At 36.7% G+C, this 26,701-nt stretch overlaps 1 protein-coding gene across 10 annotated transcripts in view; it reads right to left on the bottom strand.

Annotated features, from left to right (window-relative positions):
- Positions 1-231: 231 nt before the first annotated feature.
- Positions 232-26,701, bottom strand: part of IL13RA2 (interleukin 13 receptor subunit alpha 2) — a 47,159-nt gene continuing 20,689 nt past the window's right edge. For 5 of the 10 annotated variants that reach the window (XM_027608538.2, XM_027608540.2, XM_027608537.2 and 2 more), the window contains 9 exons: positions 24,206-24,329; positions 22,349-22,500; positions 20,604-20,757; positions 19,959-20,079; positions 16,933-17,117; positions 15,431-15,576; positions 13,934-14,078; positions 1,265-1,380; positions 371-514 (listed from right to left, as the gene is read on the bottom strand). In XM_027608538.2, coding sequence (XP_027464339.1) covers positions 464-514; positions 1,265-1,380; positions 13,934-14,078; positions 15,431-15,576; positions 16,933-17,117; positions 19,959-20,079; positions 20,604-20,757; positions 22,349-22,500; positions 24,206-24,296 — 1,161 coding nt within the window. In that variant the 5' untranslated portion in view covers positions 24,297-24,329 and the 3' untranslated portion in view covers positions 371-463. The other 5 variants (XM_027608536.1, XM_027608543.1, XM_035725632.1 and 2 more) reach the window with 5 other exon arrangements.

Genomic DNA, 26,701 nt, shown 5'->3' with positions numbered 1-26,701 from the left:
AATATAAAGCACATATTTAGACTATGAAGGTATTGAAAACTTGCTTCTTATTAATCCTCTCCACAGGTTACTTTTAAAGCCAAACAACTTTACTTATGGTGAATACATTCATCCCAAGGACAATTTAAAAAAAAAAAAAATGAGAATCTCAACTTCCAGAATTCAACAATATTTCTGGCTTAGTGCAAGTTATAAAATCACATTGTTTTATTAACACATCAGTGAATAGAATTTGACCCAACCCTTGACTTCTCTATGTGTAGCACTCTGACCATGTATTAATGAGGAAAAAACCTATTAACAGAATCCAGAAAATGTACTACTAGTTGAGGGTTTGAGTATTCTAAAGCCTATTTAAATACAACAATGCTTTTAAAATAAGATTTATTCAATATTTGGAGAAAAGCTTCAGTTTAATAAGACTCATATTTAATATTTGGCCATAAGACTGAAAGTTAATGAGTCAACAGAATGTCTCTTGATGAGAAAAGACTTCTTTTTTTGTATGAAAGATCTGAAATTAAAAAAAAAAGAGCTCCATTATTAACAAATAGTCAATAATAACAGAAACTATTTCAACTCAGATTAGTAGTAACTCAGAGAAATAGATCTTAAAAAAGCATTCAGCAGAGAAATAAAGTGAAACATTCCATACACATTCAAATTTCCCTTTATCTTTAAAAGACTTGGCATTAAGATATCTTTCTCCAAGTCACAATTTCTTCTTAAAGCTCGCCAATCCATAGTGGCCTTCATCTTCTGAAATTCTCTAAATAGGAATCATCTAAAAACAGCTCACGGTACAGGTTGTATTTTTTATGGATTCTATCTCCCCCAACTAGAGTATAAGCTCTTGGAGGGCAGGCACTATCTTTTTCAATTTTTGTGATTTTTGCTTGTGACACACTAGTAATATATTTCAGTCTGCATCCAGTTGAAGTCATTCTTTCCTTCCTCCCAATCCTGCTTTTCTCCTGTAACTCTTTCCTTATATTGTTCCCTAATCTAGAGGTAAATAGTGTTTCATATTCTAAAGCATTATTCCTATATTTCAACAAAGGTAAATCCACCTCTAAATTTAGCTTTATAGGGTTAATTTTTTAAATTATTGCATTTTCTGAAGACATCATCATAATCCATACAACATCAATTGTACACCACAGTTTACAGGAAAAATTATAAAACATAGGTCCATCAGTTCTAAAAGCAGAACATTTATTTGTTAGCTACTATCTCAGATTAAACATTATGTTATACAACTTACCATTTTCAGCAAAGCCCTTTGCTTATACAAAAGCAGACAAGTTATTACCAAAACAAATAATGAGACAAAAGCAAATGGTATCAAGAAAAATACTAAGGTTTCCTTCCATATGTCACCTAGGATTAAAAATCACAAAAAAAGGGGGAAGGATTAGATGTTTACAATTATTTTTGAAACTAAATTAGTTTATAAATAAACCAGTAACTGATGAAGAACTAAGTTAAACTTGGCAACTTCTGCCATATTTGCTAGTGCATAGATACCACAGCTATGTTTGAGGATAGCATTCCTTTCTCTTGTGCACTTTGTATATAGAACAATTACTTTACTAAATGTAACATCTCTTCATTTCACTTAGAAAAACAACTCTCCTAAAGCTCAATTCTTATTTTCTGATATGATTTTTTTGATATGATTTTATTTAAAATTTTACCTTATGAAATTTCATAACAAAATGATAAAATATAGCTAAGTGATTAGAGAAACAGGTCTTGTGTATCTCTTAACTCTTACTAAGTCAAAGGTTTATATTATATCACCTAATGCTATAGTGAGCAAGAGCTGGTGACAGGGTACAGAATACATGACTGGAAAATATGCCACGTTGGCATGGGGATTATTTTGAGCTGAAGGCAATCAAGACTCAGCAGACTCAAGAAAAACATTTACCTCTCCTTTAACTACATAAAAGAATTTATAGATTAGGAGGCCTGGTCTGAGAGAGTTATTACCAGAAACAACTTTTATTTGAATGACCTATCTGTATGGCAGGGCAAACATCTAATTACAGTAGTCTCCCCCTCCCCCACATCCTTATCCATGGTTTTGCTTTCTGTGGTTTCAATTATGCGCGATCAACTGCAGTCCAGAAGCAGATGATCCTCCTTCTGATGTATCATCAGAAGATCAATAGTAGCCTAATGCTATGTCATAATGCCTACATTATTCATCTCACTTCATCTCATCATTTAGGCATTTTATCATCTCCCATCATCACAAGAAGGAGAAGAGTGAGTATAAGGTATTTTGAAAGACCACGTTCACATAGCTTTTATCACAGTATAACATATAACAATATAACTGTTCTATTTTAATAGTTATTTTATTAGTTACTGCTGTTAATCTTTTACTGTGCCTACTTATAAATTAAACTTTACCATAGATTATATAGGAAAAAACAGTTTATATAGGGTTCAGTACTCTCCATGGTTTTAGGCATCCACTATGGGTCTTGGACTATATCCCCTGTGGATAAGAGGGGGGGTCTATTGTATCAAACATCTCTCCTTATTGTCCTGTGAATTACCCTTCTCCCCCTCCAATCCCATTCCTTAGCTCATGATGGCATATAAGCCTCAACTGCCCTACTTGCCCTTGGGTCTCATATTTCCATGGGGCCCCTGTACCTATGAAATTAATTTTTTTATTGTTAATCTGTCTTATGTCATTTTAATTATTAGAGCAGCCAGAGAACCCAGAAGACTAGAAGGAACATTTTTCCTCCACAACAGTTAGCATATTCAACAAGATAAATTTTAACTGGCTGGCAAGAATTCTTACTATGTCAGTCTCCTGGATCTCTGCCTACAGAGTCTCATGAAAGCAAGAGTGGTGAGAGTCCTTTTCTTTTCTAAATTTAGATTAGCAGGAGAAAATATTTATGGAACAAGTTCCTTGGGTATAGTATGTCTGATAAAGATTTGGTATTAGTACTTTTGTTTTCTATTGATCATTTTCCTCTGTTTCCCTTTGTCACTCTCTACAACTTGAGAGCTTGGCTTTATGACCAGTGAGAATATTCTGCCAACCAAAGGGTACATGTACCAGTGTGCGTTTGGCAGACAGCTGAACAGGCTGTGGATCTCAGCTGACTGGAGTTAGGCCTGGGTCCAACTTAAAAACCAGAACTTGGGCTAAACTAGGTCTAGAGTGAGGTTTCTTCGTCTGAGTCTGCCAGCTGTCATGGGGATTTTGTCTTAAGGGGTCCCAGTCCATAAGGGGCCTTTGTCATCTCAACCTTTGTTGTCTCACTGTGATAATAAATGTCTTTGTTTTCTTAGGCTGGATCTTGTGGGGGCTGCATCTTTTGCACTCTCCTTTGGGATACCTTTTGTGTCCATAGAGAGACTTATTGGTTTGAGTCACTACTGAGATTAATAGATCCTACTTATCAGCGGCCAGACAATGGATCTTTTGAATTGGACTTCTACACTGAAATTTTTAGAGAGCACTCATCCTATTGACACCTGTGGAAAAACTAAATTAAAACTGGGACACAAAGGAATATAATGGCTAGCCTTAGGGACTTCCTTAACAAAATGAAGGAACAAAAATTAGAAAAAAATTTAAAGTCTACATCCAATGTAAATTCTCCTTTTCAAAATCTGGCTCCATTTGCCTAGTTCAGCTTCCCTTTTCCTCTAACATTTATAGAGAACACTCTTGCCTGATCTCCAGGTCCAGGGTATACGGGTTACTTGTGTAAGTGCTGAAAGCTAGGAAGTGATTTTAGTAGAAGCACCCAAGAAGGGTGGTGTGGCTCACTTTGCTATCCCTTATAATTCCTACTTTCCAGGGTTCTTTAATCAGGCTCTACCAGCTTCAGGTCTTCCCATACAATGTCCTTTTCAGGTATACCCTGGACCCCCTCTGCAAAGAATTCATGTCCCATGGACAGCAGCCAATCTTTTAAATTATAAAGCCCCTTTATCTTCACTTTCAGAAGATCGTACCAATTTAGAGAGGAGTTGGAAAGATTAGTGGCCATTCAACCCCCTTATTAGATGCTAAGGGGTGTTCTTCCCACCCATAGGTATATTGCAGTTAAGAGACAAATCATATGGCTCCCTGAGAAAACTGCCCACCCCCCCCCCCCAGAGGAAACAGATGACCAGAATTTCTCCTAGGCCCTCCTACAAACGATCAGCTGACGGCCAATGTTCAGGGGCTGATAGAAGCAACAGGAGATGCTTCCCTCCAACCCTGCAACAGAGGTGAATTGGCCCAAGTTTAAACTGTACACTCAGAAAGAAGGCCTTTGCTTAAAGTTTTACACAGACTTTACAAAGGCCCTATGCAAATTCTTCAACATCAACTCAAATGCCTTCATATCTATCCTTGAAGGAAGATTCCCTTATAGGCCTCTCCCAGAGTTGATGAGACCCTGAGGGATTTTCTGGTAAACTGCTACATTATGCCCTTAAACAGCCAAGGGAAACTAAAACCAAAATTAATTAAAAATCTTGCCAAATTGTGGAGCCTGCGAAGGACATCTTGGGAAAGCTGGTAGAAGACAACAAAGGGTGAGAATTCTTACCAGAGTCAGCTCTCACAAATCTCTGTCCATAGTGCTCAATCAAGAGCGGAAAATAAAATTTCATATTGTCCCTTCCTTTCCAAATCCAGACCCATTAGTTATTGATCCTTTCTCTCCCAGAGATAGCTATATGCCTTCTCGCTTTTCTCATTTTGTGTCCTACAAACCAGGCTTGGATTCCTGCCTGCCTGGGACATGCAGGTGGTTGATTCTTTCCTTTGGCTATCTTTGGGAGTGACTCTGGATCTTAGGAAGATAATATCCTTTGCATCCTCTATGGGGCCTTTCGTACACCCAAGTGGGGTTGTTAAATACTGCCAGAAATAACTGTTTGTCCTAGCTGAAAACTGACAAGATAGTCTAAAGGATTTTTTAGTAGCTCTATGGTCAGAAGTTGGTCAGAAAATGAAAGCTCATATATGGAGTCTGAAAGAAATTATTTTAGGCCTCCTTACCTAAACTAAAATGAAATTATGCACCCAGAAAGAAAAACCTTCCGAAGCCTTTGTAAAAGGATTTGCTAAAACATTCTAAAGATCCCTGGTATAAAAAAGCAAATTGAAGGTAAGGTACTTGAATGAGTGGATCAACCTATGATATCATTTAGGCTACAATCCAATTCTTGAAGAAATTGAGAGTGACTGTCTTTATCTTACAAATCTTTAGAAATGTAGCTGTAGAGGTAGTTTAAAGTTCACTTATTACTTTTTATCACTCCCCAAACCTCCCCTCTTTATTTCTAAAGGCTTATAAGTATTGTAAAATTTCTGGCCTTAGGACACCAAAGTCCTTGTTGGAGGAACATGAATTCTTTCCCTGTGTCTTTGAGATGCAAATGCTAACTTTTATCTAGGTCATCTCTTTAAAGTACAAACTTCAGGGAGGTAATTCTTATCAAAAGAACACAAAAAGGAAAAGATCATTTGAAACTTAGAGGAATGCTTCTCAGAAGTATTAATTTGTATTATTGTACTTGATTCGATGGCAGTGATTTTTAAAATGGAAGCTATAAGTTCTCTGTCTGTATATTTATAGGAGTTTATTTTTTTAAGATTGTATTTATTTATTTGGGGCACAGGCACACATGCAGGGGGAAGGGCAGAGGGAAAAGGACAAGCAGACTCCCTGCTGAAGCTCTATCCCAGGGGCCTGAGATCATGACCTGAGCAGAAGTCAGATGCTTAACCAACTGAGCCGCCCAGGCGCCCCTGTTTGTGTGTGTTTATATATAGGTCCTGTAAGGTATTTTTCTTCCTATGGATAGTACTGCCAAAATTAATTTGTAAAAGAATTCTATTTAACTGACTTAAAGAAAATTAAGCATTTATATAAACTGAATTCTCAGAAATATAATAGAAACTAACCCAAATGAATTTCAGGTTTACATGATCTGGGAAAATATTGGGTATTAAAACTACTTTAAGTTTGTTGGTTTCATTAAAACAGGCATGTCTTTAGAGTTACCAGGATTAAACATAATTATTTTATTCTACCAAGGCTTATTAAAGGTCAAAAGAGATCATGTTTTATCTCTTACAAAATTTATCAGCATGAAAAAATATATTGAGATGATGACTGACTTTGTTTAATGTCTCATCAAGTTTTTGTGAGTAATCTAAACATAATTGTTGAAAACAAGTGAATTAGATAGATGTTTATGAAATAAGAGTTTTTAGGTGAAATTTTTAGTTTCCCCAAATCTTTTTGGTAACCTAAAACCTTAAAGTTTTGCTAAGTTAAGTTAAATGAGGGATAACTCTAAATATCCATAATATATAGTCATAAATAAAGATCATTTTGGGGGTGCCTGGGTGGCTCAGTTGTTAAGTGTCTGCCTTCAGCTCGGGTCATGATCCAGAGTCCCAGGATTGAGCCCTGCATCTAGCCCTGCATCTAGCCCCACATCTGGCTCCCCACTCAGTTGGGAGTCTGTTTCTCCCTCTGCCCCTCCCCCTGCTCATGCTCTCTCCTTCTCTCACTCTGTCTCAAATAAATAAAATCTTTAAAAAAAAATCATTAAAAAAAATTTTTTTTAATATTTTATTTATTTGTTAGAGAGAGAGTGTGTGTGAGAGAGAGCAGGAGCAGGGGCAGAGGGAGAGGGAGAAGCAGACTCCCTGCTGAGCACAGAGCCCAATGTGGGCCTCGATCCCAGCACTCTGGGATCATGACCCGAGCCGAAGGCAGACGGACACTTAACCGACTGAGCCACCCAGGGGCCCCGAAAAAATCATTTTTAAATAAGATAAAATACTAAAACATTAATTACTGAACATAGGTTTATCTACTTTTTTCTTCCTATTGCTAGAACAAAAAGACAATATGTTCAAAATGGAGTCACTTGTGCTAAGCTCCACACCAGCAAACTAAGACTTAATATCTAACTTAATTACAGTTTCAGCATTCTGCCAGGGACATGACCTTTATCGAGTGTCTGGCATTACGTGATCAGTACTAGTGAGGTAATCTTCCTGGTAAACTCCTGACCCCTTTCATCCCATAAAGGAAGGTGGCCTTTCCTAAAATCCATGATTTTCCCCCTTCTGCTCATAAAAGCCTTCCATTTCATACAGCTCCTCAGAGCTCCTTCCTATTTGCTAAATGGAATGCTGCTCAATTTATAAATCTTACATAAAGCCAATTAGATCTTCAAATTTACACAGGTGAATTTTGTTTTTTAAACACTATTACAAAGAAACTAAGATATTTGGGTCTGTTGGTAAGCATGTTTTGTGTTATACTGAAAGACTATATTGTGAAGAAACATACATTTCTAGAAATTATGAAATGTATTCATAAATTTTCCAATCTAAAGAATGTTTGCATAACATACAGTTCACAATTGCTTCTTAGTTTCACTATAAATTAAGATTTGTAAGGATTAAGAATTTTAATTAATATATGTAATTAAAGCTGCTAGTAATAAAAAACATCTCTGTATACAAGGAAACTAGGATATGTATTTTTGGTAAGAGAAGTTATGAGGAATGGAGATGCATTTTTTGTTGAGGGAAAAGAAAGTAATTTTATCCTAAAGCGAAAGTGGTTGTTTCAGAAGGAGAAAGAAGAAAATAAAGGGCAAATTATATAGAAAACTGGGAAGAGAGAGAAAGAGAATCATACCTTGTGTGCTCAAGTTAGCTAAAATAGAATTAATTTATTACAGGGGTTATAAAATTAAGCTTTAAAATCAGTAATGCACTTACATAAAACTGGAACTTAATTTTCTTTTATCTGTTAAAAGGACAAATTTTCTTGGACTCTTGGCCTGCTCTTGATAAGAGACTGTAAAAGGTTTTTTAACTTTTAAGTAGTCTGCCTAGAAAGTAAAGATTTTTGTATTTTATCAAAGTAATTTCCTGTGCTTCATGTCTGGTCTTTGACAGTTAAGAAAACTGAATCTCCTCAATATTGAAAGAGCAAAGTTTTGATAATAACTATGTAACCTTCTATACTTGCCTTTGAAATCTTTTATTGTCACTTTGGTCAAATAAATAATTAAATATTGTTTCATAATGCTATGTGATCATATTTCATCAAGTGTCCAAACCTTTTGATATTTTTGACAAACTTCTTAAAATCAAATTCTAAATGAAGTCCTTCTGACTCAGAACTTGGGGATTTTCTAGAGAGTCCCTGGAACATCCCAAAAGGTATGTTCTCTCTTCTTATAAAAAGTGAGATGTTAAACTAATTAGGCTTATTTGCTATGTTACATTACATGGGAAGCATTGTCAAATAAGTTAGGCTTAAACTTCCTAGATTTTATTTGTGTGGATATATGTTAGTATTATAAGTGTTCCAGAATTATGTGAAATTCCTAGAAATGTGGAATGTTTGGTATAATGATTGTCAGTCATAATTCCAGTTATTATCTTAAAATGTTGTATGTTACATAAATAACCAAATTTCCTTGTCAATTCCATTGTAAAGAACTTTCATCAGATCTCTAACCCAATAAGCATTTTTTTTTTTTAAGATTTTATTTAGTCATTTGACAGAGAGAGACACAGGGAGAGAGGGAACTCAAGCAGGGGGAGCGGGAGAGGGAGAAGCAGGCTTCCTGCGGCACAGGGAGCCTGATGTGGGGCTCGATCCCAGGATCCTGGGTTCATGATCTGAGCCGAAGGCAGACGCTTAACGACTGAGCCACCCAGGCGCCCCCCCCATAAGCATTTTTTAAAACTTTTTCATTTACAGGGCTCCTGGGTGGCTCAGTTGGTTGAACGACTGCCTTCGGCTCAGGTCATGATCCTGGAGTCCCGGGATCGAGTCCCACATCGGGCTCCCTGCTCAGCAGGAAGTCTGCTTCTCCCTCTGACCCTCTTCCCTCTCGTGCTTTCTGTCTCTCATTCTCTCTCTCTCAAATAAATAAATAAATAAAATCTTTAAAAAAAAAAAAAAAAACTTTTTCATTTACAGAGTTACTGTTTTACTCATATACTTTTGCAAAAGTATTCCTTCAAAAGTACTTCATCTTCAAGGAGATTCAAGTAAAGCACTTTTGACAAGCACAGGTTTCTGATAACTTTAAGATCATAAAACTGAACTAGGTAAGAATTTCCAGAACTAATGATAAAACTGGATTAAAACCGAACAAGAATTACATGGGACTCAATGAATTGATGAGGATAATTACAATTTTTAAAACCTTTTGTTTGAAACTTTGCTGTTTTTTTTAATGGCTTCTTTTTCCAGATTTAAAGAAACTTTTTTCTCTTGAGCTACCTACATCTTAGAGCAACTTGGTAAAGTGTATTTTTGTGAACAAAGATGGAACAACTTTTCTCCCTACCTGATCCCTCCAGAACTTGGAGTGAGTATTCTTATTTCATGGCAATATCTGTGTAAGTTCAATGAGAAGCTGTTGCCTTGTTAACAGGACACAATTGAAAACATTGGTTATATTACTAAAGCTTTGACTACAAGTCATATCTGAGAGAGATCTACATAGACTCAGATATCACCAGACAGTTTTAAGGAACTAAGGTGGTCTTTCTGGCAATCAAAGCCCTTTGGAAAAAAAATCAGCCTGGTGCCTTATTTACAGGGTTCCTGGCAGCATTACCAGGTATGTAAGGAAAGTCACTTCCTGGCAGGTTTGGGAACCTCAGAAAATGTGAGGAACCTCAAGAAGAGAGGAATTCATCCAAATCTATAGTTAGTGCAAGCAAAGTCTAATGATGAAAATTCAGCTTGGCTTCATAGCCTCCAGAGGCTTTTAAAAATCCAATCTGAGATTCCTTATGAAAAGTTCCAGCAAAGCAGATTTAGAGGAGCCTATATGATCAATCATTATTCCTGTTGCACTTATGTAGATAATCAGGCCAAGTTTATTGAAATTAGACTTTGCAAACACATTTGTCTTACTGTGGTTCTCGATAAAAATGGAGTTGACTATAGAGAGGAAACTTATGTTTTATTTTATTTTTTTAATATCATTTATTTTTTTATTTTTTTAAAGATTTATTTATTGGAGAGAGAGAGAGCACAGCATGGGGAGCAGCAGGCAGAGGGAGAGGGAGAAGCAGGCTCGCCTAGCAGGGAGCCCAATGCGGGGCTCGATCCCAGGACTCCGGGATCACGACCCGAGCTGAAGACACTTAACAACTGAGCCACCCAGACACCCCAAAACCTATGTTTTAGTAATACACCTTTGTGGATATCAAATTCTAGTACTGTTAATTATCTTTGAGGTTTTGTTTTCTACCTATAAAATGGACTATATCCTGAACTCTTCTACTTTCCCTCCATATATGGCTACAACCCTCCAAATTGACATTTCCAACATTCTCTCATCCTTCTGATTTGGAATCAATGAGAAGAAAAAAATCCCTTTTCCTGAAGCCATGCAAGCTAAAGCTAAACAACTCGATATAAACTTCAAAGAAACCACCACAACAGCTCATGTATAGACAATCTTTATGCCTATTGCAGCGTGAGCTACTGAGAAAGATCATTAGAGACATTCAAACTGCAAACCAGGAAAATCTATCAGATTGCCACTTCCTGCCCTTGGTCCATCTAAAGATGCTTTAAGCAGTACATCTAGAAATCTTCTTGACTGGTTGCCTTCAGAAGTCAGAAGCTGAAATCATAATCTGCCCCAATTACTAACCATTTTTTGTTTCCAAAGAAGTGTCTCTTCTTAAATAACCTGATTGCTTGCATTGTAGACCTAACTTTTGGAGCCCACCTGCATCACCAACTCTTGAAATGAGACAAAACTGTTTAACCTAAACTGTTTCTGGGCTGCAAAACTTGAAGTTTCAAAAGCAAGACTGTAGAGGAGCAGAATACATGAAAATGTGCCACTTTGGCATGTGGATTATTTTGAGCTGAAGACAATCAAGACCCAGCAGTCTTTACAAAAACACTTACCTCTCTCTTAACTATCTAAAGAATTTAGATAGTGGGCCTGCCTCAGAGAGAGAACTATTATCAAAGATAACTTTTAGGGGCACCTGGGTGGCTCAGTCGTTAAGCGTCTGCCTTCGGCTCAGGTCATGATCCCAGGGTCCTGGGATCGAGCCCCGCATCGGGCTCCCTGCTCCGCAGGAAGCCTGCTTCTCCCTCTCCCACTCCCCCTGCTTGTGTTCCCTCTCTCGCTGTGTCTCTCTCTGTCAAATAAATAAATAAAATCTTTAAAAAAATAAAAAGATAACTTTTATCTGAATTACCTATCTGCATGGTAGGGCAAACATCTAATTACCAACCATCTGCTCTTCTTATTGTCCTGTGAGTCTTATTCCCCTTTGAAGCTCCAGGCCCCTATCCCATTCCTTAGCTCATGATGGTATATAATAAGCCCTGACTGCTCTACTTACCCTTGAGTCTCATATTTTTATGGGATCCTATACAAACAAAATTAAATTTGTTTTTCTCCTGTTAGTCTGTCTTATGTCAAGTTAACTATCAGACCAGCCAAAGAACATAGGAGGGTAGAAGTAAAATTTTTCCTCCCCTACACTGGTCTTCATAAAAGTCCCTGTGTGAATAATGGAGCTAGTCTTTAAAGGTCATGTTTTTAAAGTTGTCTCACATTTTAGAGACTAAATTAGAGGAGGTTGTTTTTTTTTTTCTTTTTAAGATAAAGTTTTAATGGTTCCTCTGCATAGCAAGAAATGAGCAATCACGAGACAAACTTAAAAAGTAGACAAAACTTGTCCCTCCAAAACCAGTATCTTCTACTTATTTTGAAGTACTACGGAGCATCTTGAATCCTAGGCCCATACCTACACTCAAACCTACCCTCAACCCCACCATTTTCTTTGTCCTGTTCCCTTACGGTCTTATTTTCTACTAAAAAATTACCAAATTCATATGTTCAGCTCAGTTAAGATCTGCAAGATATAATCCAGAGAAATGACTAATAATCTAAGCTTTTTGGCATACAAAATTAACAGTGGGAAAGCAGGCTTCTTTGGGGTTCCAGTTGCTTTCCCTACATACAGAGTCAATCCTAAAGAAGATGTATTTTCATTTCCGAAAGAAAGTATTGTCCTATATTTCTATTACTTGAAACATTCAATAAGAAATCTGCCCCCCCCAAAAAAGAAGAAGACAATAGTAGGAAGGGAAAAATGAAAGGGGGGAAATCGGAGGGGGAGATGAACCATGAGAGACTGAGAAACAAACGGAGGGTTCTAGAGGGGAGGAGGGTGGGGGGATGGGTTAGCCTGGTGATGGGTATTAAAGAGGGCACATATTGAATGGAGCACTGGGTGTTATACGCAAACAATGAATCATGGAACACTACATCAAAAACTAATGATGTAATGTATGGTGATTAAAATAACATAATAAAATTAAATTAAATTAAAACAGAAATCTAAAGAGTTAAGACCACATGTATCTCAGGAAATTCTTTGCTCCTAATCTCAAAGTTATTAAGATTCTACCAAAAGATGCCCATCAGGGCAAAAGAAATCTCAAACATCAATATCGCAGTCAAGATTGTATGTAATATACATAAAGTACGTATTATTTTGAGAATGTGCCTAAAAACTCACCATACCCACTTTAAACTATGCATTGACTAATGATAAGATATAATTCAGGATACGATTTTCTCAATGTCAGTTCCATAGAATCTCCAGATTTCTTATAGCAGTGACAAAAATGAATAACAGAACCAGTAAGTGTTCTTTTCTGATTCCATACATCTCTTGGTTAATTGAGTTCTCCCTTTCTACCTGTGTTTTCTTCATAGCCCTTAGTGATTATATGATACAGTTGGCTTCTTTGTTTATTGCTTATCTCTATTCAGTATGAGAATAAAATATAAATTCTGTGAGGACAGGGATTTTTTTTTTACTGTTGTATCTCTGATGCCTGAAAAAGTCTGACACATATTAGGTACTTTTTAAATATTTGATGAATGAAAGAGAACAATATCAATATAATAGTGAGATAATAGGGGCACCTAGGTGGCTCAGTTGTTAAGCGTCTGCCTTCGGCTCAGGTCATGATCCCGGGGTCCTGGGATGGAGCCCCGCGTCGGGCTCCCTGCTCGGCGGGAAGCCTGCTTCTCCCTCTCCCACCCCCCTGCTTGTGTTCCCTCTCTTGCTGTGTCTCTATCAAATAAATAAATAATATCTTAAAAAATAGTGAGATAAGTCAAACAGGGATTCTATTATAATGGAACAATAGGAAAGGAGATGAATGATTGATAGATGCCAGTATCTGTCTGTATCTACATCTATATATGTATTTACATATCTATATACCTGAAAAAGTAATGCTGAGTTAATTTCCTTCACTTTTGAACAATTATTAGTAATTTCTGTTGATAAAACTAGTGTACTGTAAAGCACAATAATATTTTGCCTTACTCTCAAGGCTTTTTAGTTTATATTGTTATTTAATTTAAATGTCTTTTTTATCATAAGTCACTTTAAATCAGAATTGGAAGTAAATGGAATTGCTTTTACTAATGATGATCTATTAACTAGAAAAAATACTCATTAGGCACAGTACTAGACACTCAAAAACAAGTGTAACCTGACCTATCCTTGCTTTAAGATTTCTGTTCTCTTGAAAATTGAGAGCCTAGAAAAATATTGATTAAAATAGGGCTTCCTAAGAAAAGAACTAGCATATTCTCTTTACCAACAGCCAGAAAAACAAGAATGTTGATGACAGAACTATAACAAGATTCTTACTTAAACTAGTTTACTCCTAGTTAAAACTGAATATTAGATTTTCCATAAGTCTATGTTTGAGGTGCTTGCTAATTTATCTTGTTTATAGACCATATGCAAGAGCGTTTTGATTTCCATAACTACAAAATACACTGAAAGAAAATAAATCTGCTAGCAAATAGCTATTTAGTTACTGCTCTTATCTCATACCTTTCCAGCACTGTTCATCACTCCACTCACTCCAGATTCCATCATCTGAGCAATACATATTTACTTTACTTCTTACCAAAAAGCATAATTTTTGGCTTTCATTTGATGTTCTTGTGATTTGTATCTCATTTTCAACTGTGGTAGTCTGAAAGCCAAGTAAAAAATAAGACACTATTATTTGATCTAATTGCAGCTAGATAGATCCCATCTGATTTGTCACTTTTGTAGTGGATTTTGTTACATAAAATATAAATATCAAGTGACTAGAAAGCTATATACCAAATCTTAACAATGATTATCTCTCTGTATGGTGGGTTTTTTTTTTTCATTTTTTTCTTCCCTTCCTTACCTATATTATAAAATTTTTCTATATTGATAATGGATCACCTGTGGTAAAGGCACGTGTGACAGAGCAAAATGCCTACACAGCTTTAGTGTTTTTGATACCCAGTATCTGGATTAGTGTCAAATTTCTCAGATTACATAAACTGGAAAACGCTACATATACTGAGTTAGCAAAAGGAGCCATCATGTGAATGTTATTTCTATGGAAACTACGGAGTTCATACACATAGTCTTTTTTTTCTCCGTATTTTGGTTAACTTCCATAAAAGCTGTGTAACAGTGCTCAGGGCTTAGCATGAAACTTCTTCAGATATGAGAATACACAAGGCTGGATGATCTCAAAGGGAAAAAAAAAAAAATCACTGAAGAAATTGCTTCAGTTTTGCATTTCAAAGAACTGAACAGTATCTCTCATCCAAAATAACAGCTTCTCTTTTGTTGTAACTTCTTGGGAACCAGCATAATGTAATGGACTGGGAATAGCTGAGTAATTTGTAAATCATTTCACTTCCTTGCGACATGTAAATCAATTCAACTCCCAGTTTTCTCAACGGTATGTGAAATTAATAGATTAGAACTAATGACTCACCTACGTCTTTCTAAGTTGGAAACCAATAAATAAAATTAACATATAACAATGTAGGGCTAAAGGCATCATCACATTGTTGTTGCTGGGGGGGTAATGAGTCTTGCAATCATTGTCTACTTCCTCTGTCAGCCCCTCTTCTGCACTACAAGCAATTCAAGTAGCCCTGTCAGTCTAATTCTGACCTGATGCTTGTTCCTCAAGAAGTGGTTTTTACGTTTGTGGTGTTTTCCTTTCTTTTCTTTTCACCTAACGTCTCATCATAACCCATCACATACTTGTACTTGGCAACTTTAATTTATTGGCACAATATTAGAAACAAATGACTACATTATCTCTAAATTCCTAATGTAGTTTTAAAATTGGTATGACTGGTTATGCTTTCAAACCACAAGCAACCATCTTTCTTTTGTCCCCTACATTATATTGTTTTCTGGAAATTATACAAAGATACATGTCATATTCTATTCCTCATATGGATAGCAACTGATTCTGGTTCTCATGTTTGCTTATTTTATTCAAAAGGCTATGTTTATGATTTTCCCAAATAAATGCAATGTTCATACCACCCAGGTAGTATCATCTTCTATGAATTCAATTTCATAAATGAAACACTTTGCTGGAATGGGTCCTTTAGGCATGCTCCATTTCAGGTTAATTTCCTCTGAATTCTTTACAGTAAGACTAAGGTAGTCTGGTGGCAAAGGTTTAACTGAAAAGCAAAAGGAAGCCATTTCAACATGGAGGTCATTAAGTTTAGCAGTAGCTCTTTTCTTTTTTTTTTTTTTAAAGATTTTATTTATTTGACAGAGAGACAGCGAGAAAGGGAACACAAGCAGGGCGAGTGGGAAAGGGAGAAGCAGGCTTCCCGCTGAGCAGGGAGCCCGATGCGGGCGGATTCCAGGACCCTGGGATCATGACCTGAGCCAAAGGCAGATGCTTAACGACTGAGCCACCCAGGCGCCCTTAGCAGTAGCTCTTATCAAAAGCTAGGGACACCTAGTAAGAGAAGCCTCTAGGATAAATCAATCGGATGGGTTAAGACTAATCTCTATAATGTGAATTAAAATCAAAGTTGCTTGCCAACCAAGATTAGTTTATTGAGAAACTTGGTTATTTTGGAAACTAAATATTGATAAGTCCCATACTGACAAATATTTAAGCCCAAAAGAAAGGTTAGAAGAGCCAAATCATTACAGTCATTTTTCCATTTGGTAGCATTAGGAACAACCACTACAACCATTACTACTACTATTTTTATCAATAGCTAACTCTCATTTATACCTTATGATATGTCAGGCACTGAACCAGGGATGTCACATCATAAACTCACTCATGGGGGTGTCTAGGTGGCTCATTCGGTTAAGTGTCTGCCTTCAGCTCAGGTCATGATCCCAGGGTCTTGGGATCGAGCCCCTCATTGGGCTCCTTGTTCAGCAACGGAGTCTGTTTCTCCTTCCTCCCTCCCCCCACCACCCTGCTCATGCTCTCTTGCTCGCTCTCTCAAATAAATAAAATCTTAAAAAAAAAACTCACTCATGTCATAATGAACCTATGAAGTGTCCTCTATTATCCTCATTTTACTGATAAGGAAATTGACACAGACATTAAAAGTATCTGGCCCAAAGTCATACAGCTAGAAAGTGGTCAATCTAAGATTCAGATCCAGGTATGGCTGACTCTAAAATCTGTTATTACTGTAACTCTTAAAACTAAGAACTCAGACTCAGAATACCCAACCATTTGCCCATTGAGATGTGGGAATAAGGGATTCTATAATTACTCCATCATTAACACTAGACAAAAATACTTTACAGCAGACCAACTCTTTGAAGCTGGGGAATAAATTATAAATTCTAAATAAAAATCTAAAAAAAAAATTATTCTTCATTCAATTCCTTATCCCTGTACTTTTATATTTAATAAGAGCTTCTTCATATGCTCTCTTGGCCCTCATTTTTTGGCTTTGCATGTCCATAAGTTTCTCTATATCTTTGTCTCCATCTCTTCTCTTCCATGTGGTTGTAAATGGCCTAAACTAGAAACATTTCGAAGTTGTTTAACTCACCTATATTTTGAAGCTGAAAAATAAAATAGCTGGGTCTGATAGGATGGGATTCTGATGATCCATTAACACAGATATAGAAATCTTTATAGTCTGATGACTCCAAATAGGGAAACCTGCATCCCATATTTTTTCCATTAACATTGATGTAATCAGTGCACTGTATTGCATGGTTCAAGCCCTCATACCTGTAAAAAGAGGTATTGTAAGAATTGTGCTTACCAATGTCTTAAAGTATCATGGTATTCAGTTTTCAATTATCTTAAGATGCCAAGTGAATTAAAAAATCACTTAATAACATGCAATATTTATTGAGCAATATTTATTGAGCACCAATATTTACTGATGTTGCTCAACATCCTATGCTATGTGTTAGGGATACAATAGTAAAGAAAGCAGACATAGTCCATAATTTCATGGAGATTACAATCTGGTGGGAGTCTTTACAAAATATCAGAGATAAGGCAAGGGTTCTTACTCATGTACTTAGGTTACATTGACTTGCCCACAGGATTTGTGAATCAAAGAGTAAGATTTCTATTAAGAAAACCTGGGGTTTATATAGATAATGCTGGGTGATACTGCCTTTTTTATATTGTACTGGAGAACTTAGAAGAAAGCACATCTAAAAAGCAGACTTACAAAATATTGTTATGTCTAATAAAATGAATGAAAGTCCTCTGAAGATGTAATACACATCAAGAGCTAAGCCTCAGAAAAGCCAACAGAGGGGTCAAAAAGAAAAAGAGCTGTCTGGCAAGTAAATATCTAATTTCCCATTCTCCTAGACAAGGAATGTTGCCATATCATTGAAAGTTAACCTCTTTCCAGTAATAAAGCCAGTGGGAATTAGGGTGGATTTCCCTACTGATTTTCAAAGCACAAATGCCTGGTTTGTTTTCCTAAATTATACTTTGCAATGCAAAATGTGACATCTGTAAAAGCAGCCAAAATCCCTTTTGAAATTAGGCCAATCTAGCAGCTGATCAGGTGCTGATACAAATAGCCAGACTTTACTGAATTCACTTTGTGCCAAGTATTTAGTTTGTTTCTGTTGTTGTTGGTTTGTTTTTTACCCCAGGTTGTTATTTATTTGCATGAGGGGGGTAATAAAAGAACTTTATGATAGTGAAAATATACTTTATTTTTTAACACAATAGCTGCCAGCAGCTAGAGACAGGGAAGAAAATACAAGCATTCTATAATAAGTTTAATTTCCCTTTTCAAGTAGCGAAGTATTTATTTTGGGCAGAGTTTGCAAAGTGATAGTCTCTTGGTAAGTTCACCTGATTATGTTTGGGAGACTTGAGTTCTAGGCTTGACTTTACCCAGATTTACTATGTGCCAATGTGAAGCCTCATGGCACCCTTATTTTCCAGTTTCTAAGATGTCAGTATTTATCCCTCACTACAAAGATGAGGATAAAGATATGTTAAATATGAACGATAATGTATAAAAGGGCAGAGACTTTGTCTTATTCATACTTTTGGCCTTTTTATCTAGAATAGTGCCTGGCGTTTAAATAATTGCTTAATATTTGTTGAATTAATGAACAAATAAATTAGACTGTAGAAATTGACCCAGCCAATTCCAGATGAAGAAACTGAAACCCCAGAAAGGAAATCTGCTTGCCCAAGACCACCAAACTCAATGATGCCAGAGCAGGCATTAGAACCCAGTTCTCAGTATTCTCAATAGCTTATGCCTTATCACTTATATCTTATGATTTGTCTAAAGAAAAAAGCCATGATAATTTGGGCCTGAAACACAAAGAGTAACACTTTGTCCTCTCTTGCTGTTTTATGTTATTTAATAAATGAATAAATTCTGATACATATTTATCAATGTCCCAATACTCTCATTTGTTTCATTCATTTAATGAATATTTTGTGATGATCTACTATAGGCATCGCACAGCAGAGATAGTGAAGAGAAATGTAAGAAACAGTTCATGCCCACCAATCTCTTAAAAATTTAAGGGAGCAGACAAAGCACACATATATGACAAAAATTTAAATGCCATCCAGACTAGGAATTAAGAGCCAAAATAAGCAATAGTTCAGAGAAAAACTGAACAGAAGCCGATGTGATCAGTAAAGAGCAATGAAACTGAATACCAGATGGGCCTTGAAAGATGGGTAAGACTTAGTGAGAAGGCCAGAGGCATTCCAGATAGTAATTCACACAAAGACATAAAAGATCATAACATGGGTGAGAAAAAAAATGTAGAGATGGGTCTAAATGGAATGGAACACTCACACTGGTGATAGTAGAAGGTAATATTGGAAAAGCAGTGATACAGTGAGGCAGAAATTTGAATGCCAGACTTGATTTTTATCCTGGGGGCAATGAATAGACACTGGAAGTTTTTGATATATGAAAATAGCAATATAGGAAGATAAATCTGGCTACAGTGTGCAGAATGAATTGGAAGGGAAGAGACTAGAAGCAGAGACCATCATTTGGGAAACTATGGCAGTCATCCAGGTGTGGAATGAGGTGAGCCTCCAGTGGAGTTCTTATAGTAGAGATGAGAAGTAAAGAACAGATGTGCAACCTTGGAAAGGAGTGTCAGAATGCAGTGATCAGTGTTATCATGAAACAATGAAGGAATGAAGGAGATAGAAGATTCAGATGGCTCTAAGTTTAAAAGCCTCAGTGATAGTTAAAAAAGATAGGGAAGTCAGAAAAAGGATCCAGTGTTAATAGGTACCTGTTTTTTTAAAAGGAGAGATTATAAAATATGCCAAAACTTTTTAGGGTATAATCCTATATATCTAAAGGATACAAAATTTAATCCAGTACAGGAACAGTGTTGCATTCCTTATATCACCCATAGGGTGACTTCCAGTAGCTACAGCCTAAACCTACTTACTTCCATTGAAAAACCCCAAATAATTGTAAGCAACCTTCATCATAAATACATCTCTGAAAAATAATAAATTTAATTTAGTAAAAATATAGTTACTCACACTATAATTTTTATAGATACTTTCTTAATGTGGAATTCTTATTATAAAAATACTTACCAGTAAAACAATTGGTAATTGGTATCAAAATGGACACCCATGCCAGATTTCCAAGAGCAGAGTAAATATTGCCAGTTGTAATATACACAGTCCATATCCTGAATTTTAGTTTCCAGATTTCCTAAGGAATGAATGAACGGTGAATGCTTGAAAAGCATGGTGATGAATCATTTGGGGAATCACTATGCAATTTTAATTCATTTCTTTTGATCTCTCCATTTCATTTAGCAATCAATATAATCAGGAATATTCCAAAAGGAAATTGTTAGAAATCACTTTACTGTAATGAGGCATGTAAAAATCAAAAAACTTTGAGGGCTCATTTAATGGTACTAGTGTAAGCATATGCAAAGGTACTAAATAATTCTAGGACACTCTGAGCAGTTGAGCAAATACTCACATACATATTTACTAATATGGCCTCAAAACCGGGGACTATATTAACCTAATAAGATGCAGGTTTTGCCAAATTTGTTTGCTGATTTAAAGGATTCAAAAAGGCCAGTCACCCACTCCTAAGAAGAATTCTATTTGTTGCCACACTTTCATTTATACATACAATCTGGTAAATACGGGTTTAGGGCTTTATGCCCTATATGGATTGTTCTGACAGCATTAAATATGAAAAGAGAACTTTATTTTAACCTCGTGGTGATGTCCAATAAGTAGTTTCTGACCATGAACTTCGAACCTCTGATCCATTGGTGCATTGCGCTGGCAGAAGTGTGTGTATCTTTGCTTCAATACCTTTGTTAAGATCAAACCCGTCTTTGTAATGTAGATTCTTGGTAATGATGGTCTGTTTGATAAGAAGATGAGACAAAGTCAAACTTATAAACAGTGAGAGCATCATGAGCCACATTATTAGGGCTAAGAAGTCACCCTGGAGTGTTCCCAATATCTAAGAAATTCCTAATGATTATCTGATACAGCGTCCTAGATATATTCCTGGCAGGCTCATTTCTGCATATTATATCATCTGATGAGATCATCTGAATCTGAACTTCTTATTCAAAATAACCCCAGGGGTGCCTGGCTGGCCTAGTCCGTAGAGCATGCGACTCTTGATCTTGGGGTTGTGAGTTCGAGCCCCATGTTGGGTGTACAGCCTAGTTAAAAACAAACAAACAGGGCGCCTGGGTGGCTCAGTTGGTTAAGCGACTGCCTTTGGCTCAGGTCATGATCCTGGAGTCCCTGGATCGAGTCCCGCATCGGGCTCCCTGCTCGGCAGAGAGTCTGCTTCTCCCTCTAACCCTCCCCCCTCTCATGTGCTCTCTCTCTCTCTCTCATTCTCTCCGTCTCAAATAAATAAATAAAATCTTAAAAAAAAACAAACAACGATGACAACAACAACAAACAAAACAAAAGAAAACCAAAAATAACCCCAAAAAACTCTGGAAAAGAGAAGAGTCTCTATGGCAAGAACTTGAGCTATAATGAACTTGAAATCAAGAGATAATTTTCAGATACCATATGCATATTACATTACAAATGATCTAATCACTTTCAAATATCACTTGAACTCTTCAGGAATCATATACAGTAAAATCTTGGAGGTAACTGGAGAAAGCCAGACAAATTGTGAGCTCCCAGAGGACTACAATCATGTCATTTATCCTTGTATTCCCAATATCTAGCCAAGTGCCTAGCACAAAATGTTGCTCAATAAATGTTGTATTTGAATTGTCTCTTGAAACTACCTACACTGAACGAGGAAGGTTAACAGTATGCTTCATACAACAGAAATCTTTGAATGAACACGCTTGACTATGTCGTTAATAAGTCAGTAAACTTTCATTGAACACTTACTATAATATATGCAGAGAACTATGCTGTGTTCTGTGGGATAAGTACAAAGAAAAATAAGGCTTAATTCCCACAGAGAAAAAGCCTATGGTCCAACAGCATATATAAGACCCTTATACAGGTATGTAAGTAACTGTAAAATATAGTAAAATGTGTAAGTATTCTTCAAGTCCGTATTCCATGGATCAATTTTTTTTTCCTGTACTTCTAATGGTAGTCTTAATACTGGGTGGGGTAAAAATAGACGTGGCAGGATACACAGGAGATAGCAGCAGGCATGGCAGCTTGTTATTTCTTAATAGCTATTGAGGGGGCACCTGGGTGGCTCAGTCGGTTAAGGGTCTGCCTTTGGCTCAGGTCATGATCTCAGGGTCCTGGAATCGAGCCCTGTATGGGCTCTCTGCTCAGCGGGAAGTCTGCTTCTCCCTCTCCCTCCGCTCTGCCTACTTGTGTTCTCTCTATCAGATAAATCTTTAAAAAAAAATAGCTATTGAGATACAGGAATCAGAGTGGACACTGACATAGAAAATTACAAGAAAGGTCCTAATAATCACACCAATATTGCAAGTGCATGCTTTACTTACCTTCCAGTGTTTGCTATCAATGTTTCGGTATTTTAATTCATATTCTATTGTGCATTCCTTAAAATTATCCAGAAACAGTGGAGGTTGCCATTGCAAAGAGAGATAACCTAAATATCCAGGGTCCACTATCTCAAAATCCTGAGGAGGATTAACTGAAATAAAATCAATAAAATATTTTTACTTTTTTCCTATATCTTATGACAAAACTTGCTAAATCTAGATTGCTTCCATATGTCCATCAGGTGGTGAATGGATAAACTGTAGTACATCTACACAATGGAACACTATTCAGCCATAAGAAAGAATGAAGTACTGATCCATGCTACAACATGCAAGAGCCCTGAAAACATTAAGCTAATTTGTAAGAAGCCAATCACAAAAGATCACATAAGACCAATTTATATGAAATATTCAGAATAGGCAAATCCACAGAGACAAAAGTCAATTAGTGGTTGCCAGAGGCTGGAGGAAAGGAAGAATAACACGACTGCTGTATAAATATTCGATTTCTTTGGGGGAGGGGATATAAATATTCTGGAATTGAGTAGTTGGGGCTGTTACACAAGTATATTGTGAAGATACTACAGACCACTGAACATTTCACTTTAAAAGGCTGTGTTTTATGTTATGGAAATCATATCAATAAAGCTGTTAAAAAGTCTAGAATACTGCTATATGCAAATATGACTTTGCCTACCTAGGTACTAAGTTTTCATAGAAACAGGCAATTCAACATGGAATTATCTCTGTGGTTATAAAGACCAGATTTGGCCTAGGATGGGAACACTTTATTACATAAATCACTCTAATAGCAAGAACCAATCAGTATTAATTCAGTGTTTACTATATGCATATAACTTACAAAAGGGATAGAAAGTGTAAAATATGACTACTATGGCTAAACACCTTAAGGATTAGAACAAGCACATCTTCTCATTCCATTCTGGTTAACTGAATCTGCCAACTAAAGTTCAGAGCTATCCCAGGGCCAACCAGGGCCACTCTTTGGAAGGACATAAAAAAAAATGTCAGGCAGCTGAGCAAAGTGACATCAGGAAAAAGCCCATTTTATTTGTGGGGAGGGAGCAGTGGATGGCAGTGGCTCCCCCAACTGGTGGTTTAAAAAGCAAACAAACAAATAATTCTATAAATTTTCCTACTAGCAAATCTAATATTACTATAGTACTGCCCTCATGCTGCCTTTCTGCTAATAATTTTCCTTTCATTTCTGCCCATTTGCTCATTTTAATGCCTAACTTCATAATACTAACGGAGGTGAAGAAAAGAATCTACCGAAAGAAATTGTGGTACAAATTATGATCTGACGTGGGACCCCCACCAAGTACCAATAAAGGTCTCTTTTAAGAATGAAATGACAGTCCTATTGTTTCAACTCTTAAGGTTACAAATCTTTGTGAAATGCATAGTTCTGATTACCTTCTGCAATAAAAATTCATTAGACATGATTTAATAATTCTGTAATTATTTTTAAATTTTACTTTAAATCTCTGTATATTTTTCCATATTTATCTAATTGTCTCAAAGCTTAAGGACCGCAAATAAGGAAAATTTCCAGTTAGTTGAGTACCAGGCAATGAGGTTTCAGATAATTAACCTATTTCTTAGAAGACTATACAAAAAGGTATGGAAAGCGTCTTTTAGTTTGGCTTTTATCCTGCAAAATGTTATCATTAGTTACCTTATATGTGAAGCTGACTAGTAAGAACACATCATTTGTGTATGGACTTCCTGAAATATTTCCAGTAACAATCTATCTACTTGTTATGCACTTTCACAGGATAGGTTGAAAAGACAGTTAATATCCCCAATTTTAAAACTACTCCATTGTTGGTTTACCTTTTATCTCAGCATTTGAAGGCATAGAGCCAAATGTTGTGCAAATAATCAGGGTATAGAGGCATCTGACATCCAAATGAATGAAAGCCATTTCTCCAAGATTTAATACTTTGAAATTTCCACTCTAAGAAAGAAAAATACAACATTTTAACTTTATCTTACTTCAAATAACCAAGACTAAATGTGATTAAAAACACATTTGGAAACTGTGTGCTTTCTACCAGGAATTGGGAAAACTGTGCCCCTTTGAACCATGGAAACAGAAAAAACCAGGTTTGGAACCAATAACCTGGAAAGGGAGGATTCTAGGCTCATTTTTCTATAAGAGTTAAAAAAAAAAAAAGGCAAAACAAACATACAACTGCCTGTATCCCTTCATACCCCACCCCCAAAGAGACTTTTTCATACATCACATGCTCCAGCCAGGATAGGATAACTTCAAATAGGCTTCAGCCTGAAGACTGAGTCAGACCCAGCAGTGTCCTTATTGGTTCACAGTGGGAGTTATGATATCATTAATCTCTATAGCAAGCCTATCCCCTAGCAGCAAAGTAAAAACATTGATACATATACTCTTTTCTGAGATTAAAAAGTATTTGAGGGGCGCCTGGGTGGCTCAGTCGTTGGGCGTCTGCCTTCGGCTCGGGTCATGATCCCAGGGTCCTGGGATTGAGCCCCGCATCGGGCTCCCTGCTCCGTGGGAGGCCTGCTTCTCCCTCTCCCACTCCCCCTGCTTCTGTTCCTGCTCTCACTGTGTCTCTCTGTCAAATAAACAAAATCTTTAAAAAAAAAAAAAGTATTTGAAAGTTATCTGATTACTGAGCACAGAACCTACACCAAAGCCTCAGATACCTCAGAAATTTTTTTGCTCCATAAATATTAAACCCCTGTTCTCTACTCTTTATCTGTTCCACTCTTTCCTGTTTGCTGTATCAGTAAATAGCATTCTCATCTTCCCAGTTGCCCAAACCAGAAACCTGGGAGTTTTCTTCAAATTCTCCCTCTCCCATACAACCTCTCCATTATCACGACCCCTTCCAAGATGAGGAATTTATCATCAGGATTTCATTATCCAGTCTTTACTGCCTCCAAGCCATTCTCCATACCACATACAGCAAGAATGACCTCTCTAAAGGGCAAATCTTACTTTTCACCTGTTTCTTAAAACAACAACACTTCACTGTCATAGAATACAACTTAATAGTCTTTACATTCTTGAAGAATATTGATTGTATGATCAAAATTTAAAGGATTCATGTTTCCACATACCTACTTAATCAACAACCACTCTTCTTTCAAAGAAAAATCACTACTCCCAGTTCTATACTTTTCTTTGAGTCTATATTCCTGGAACCAACAATTTCACAGGAAGTTAAGGAGTAAAGGTCATTATTCCAATATTCAGTGATTACCTTTCTTTTCTCCTACATAAATTCATTAAGCAGGGGAGACCCTCTCTCCCTGCACCACCCTCTTCAACCTACCTGGTCCATCTGTAATGTTCTAACAGTGGTAGGTTTCAATTATTACATCATAGAATCTTGAGATCAAACTATTAAAGCCAGCATGTATTTTGGAGACCATGTTAGCCCAGCCTCATTTATATACTGGGAAGTAAAACTCAGACTTGCCCAAGATTACACAGCAAGTTAGTAACAGAGCTGGAAGTAGGACAGAAATATGATTCTTAACCCAGTGTACTTCCACCCTATTATGCTGGATCCCACACATTTGAGGATTATGAAATAGCTCTTCCTCTGGGACTCCAGCATTTTAGTCTTCCTTCAATTAGCTAGCCAGGCTGAATCCACACCATGCTATTTTTTTCTATGTCTCATAAAATCGTAAGAGAATAGCGCTTCTCTTACTGAGGTCCAATAAATTTTTCTCCTCAATTCCTCTCTGCCCACATGCAAACCCACTGCTGTCCTCTAAAGCATCTGTAAGTAGTAGGTAGGTCTGTCAACAGATTTTCCACAGAGCTGCTCTCTTAGATTGAGATGAACACATTGGTTACTTTGGGATCTAAGGCAGCAAATAGATCTGACAAAGAGAAATCCTTTCTTATTACTAATAATGACGAAGCCAATCAGAACTCCCTTAAACTGCTCCCAGAGAGAGCTTAAAGCTCTCTCTCCCCTATCAATCTGTCCTTATATATTTTCATAGCCCTGTGTCGCATGTGCAGTACAAATGGTGAGAGTTAAAAATCCCATGCTTCTACTCCTTTTATAGGCTACTGAAATTTGATTCAGGCTATCAAACGGCATATTTCCTAGATCAGCCCAAAACATTTAAGCAAAGATAGGAAATGGAATAGTCACTTCCTCAGTCACTTTTCTATAAACCTATGAAAGGAGTTCCCTGAATTACAATACACTTAGGGTCCCACCTAGACCTTCTCATACAAATGAATGTGAAGACAACTCTTTCCTTGGCTTCTGGGTTACAAGACTGCCACTTGAGCAATGAGGTGCTTTACGTACTATATGGTTA

This window comes from Zalophus californianus, chromosome X (genome assembly GCF_009762305.2).
Source record: "Zalophus californianus isolate mZalCal1 chromosome X, mZalCal1.pri.v2, whole genome shotgun sequence".
In the NCBI taxonomy this organism is placed as follows: Eukaryota; Metazoa; Chordata; class Mammalia; order Carnivora; family Otariidae; genus Zalophus; species Zalophus californianus.
This window is presented reverse-complemented; position numbering and strand designations above follow the sequence as displayed.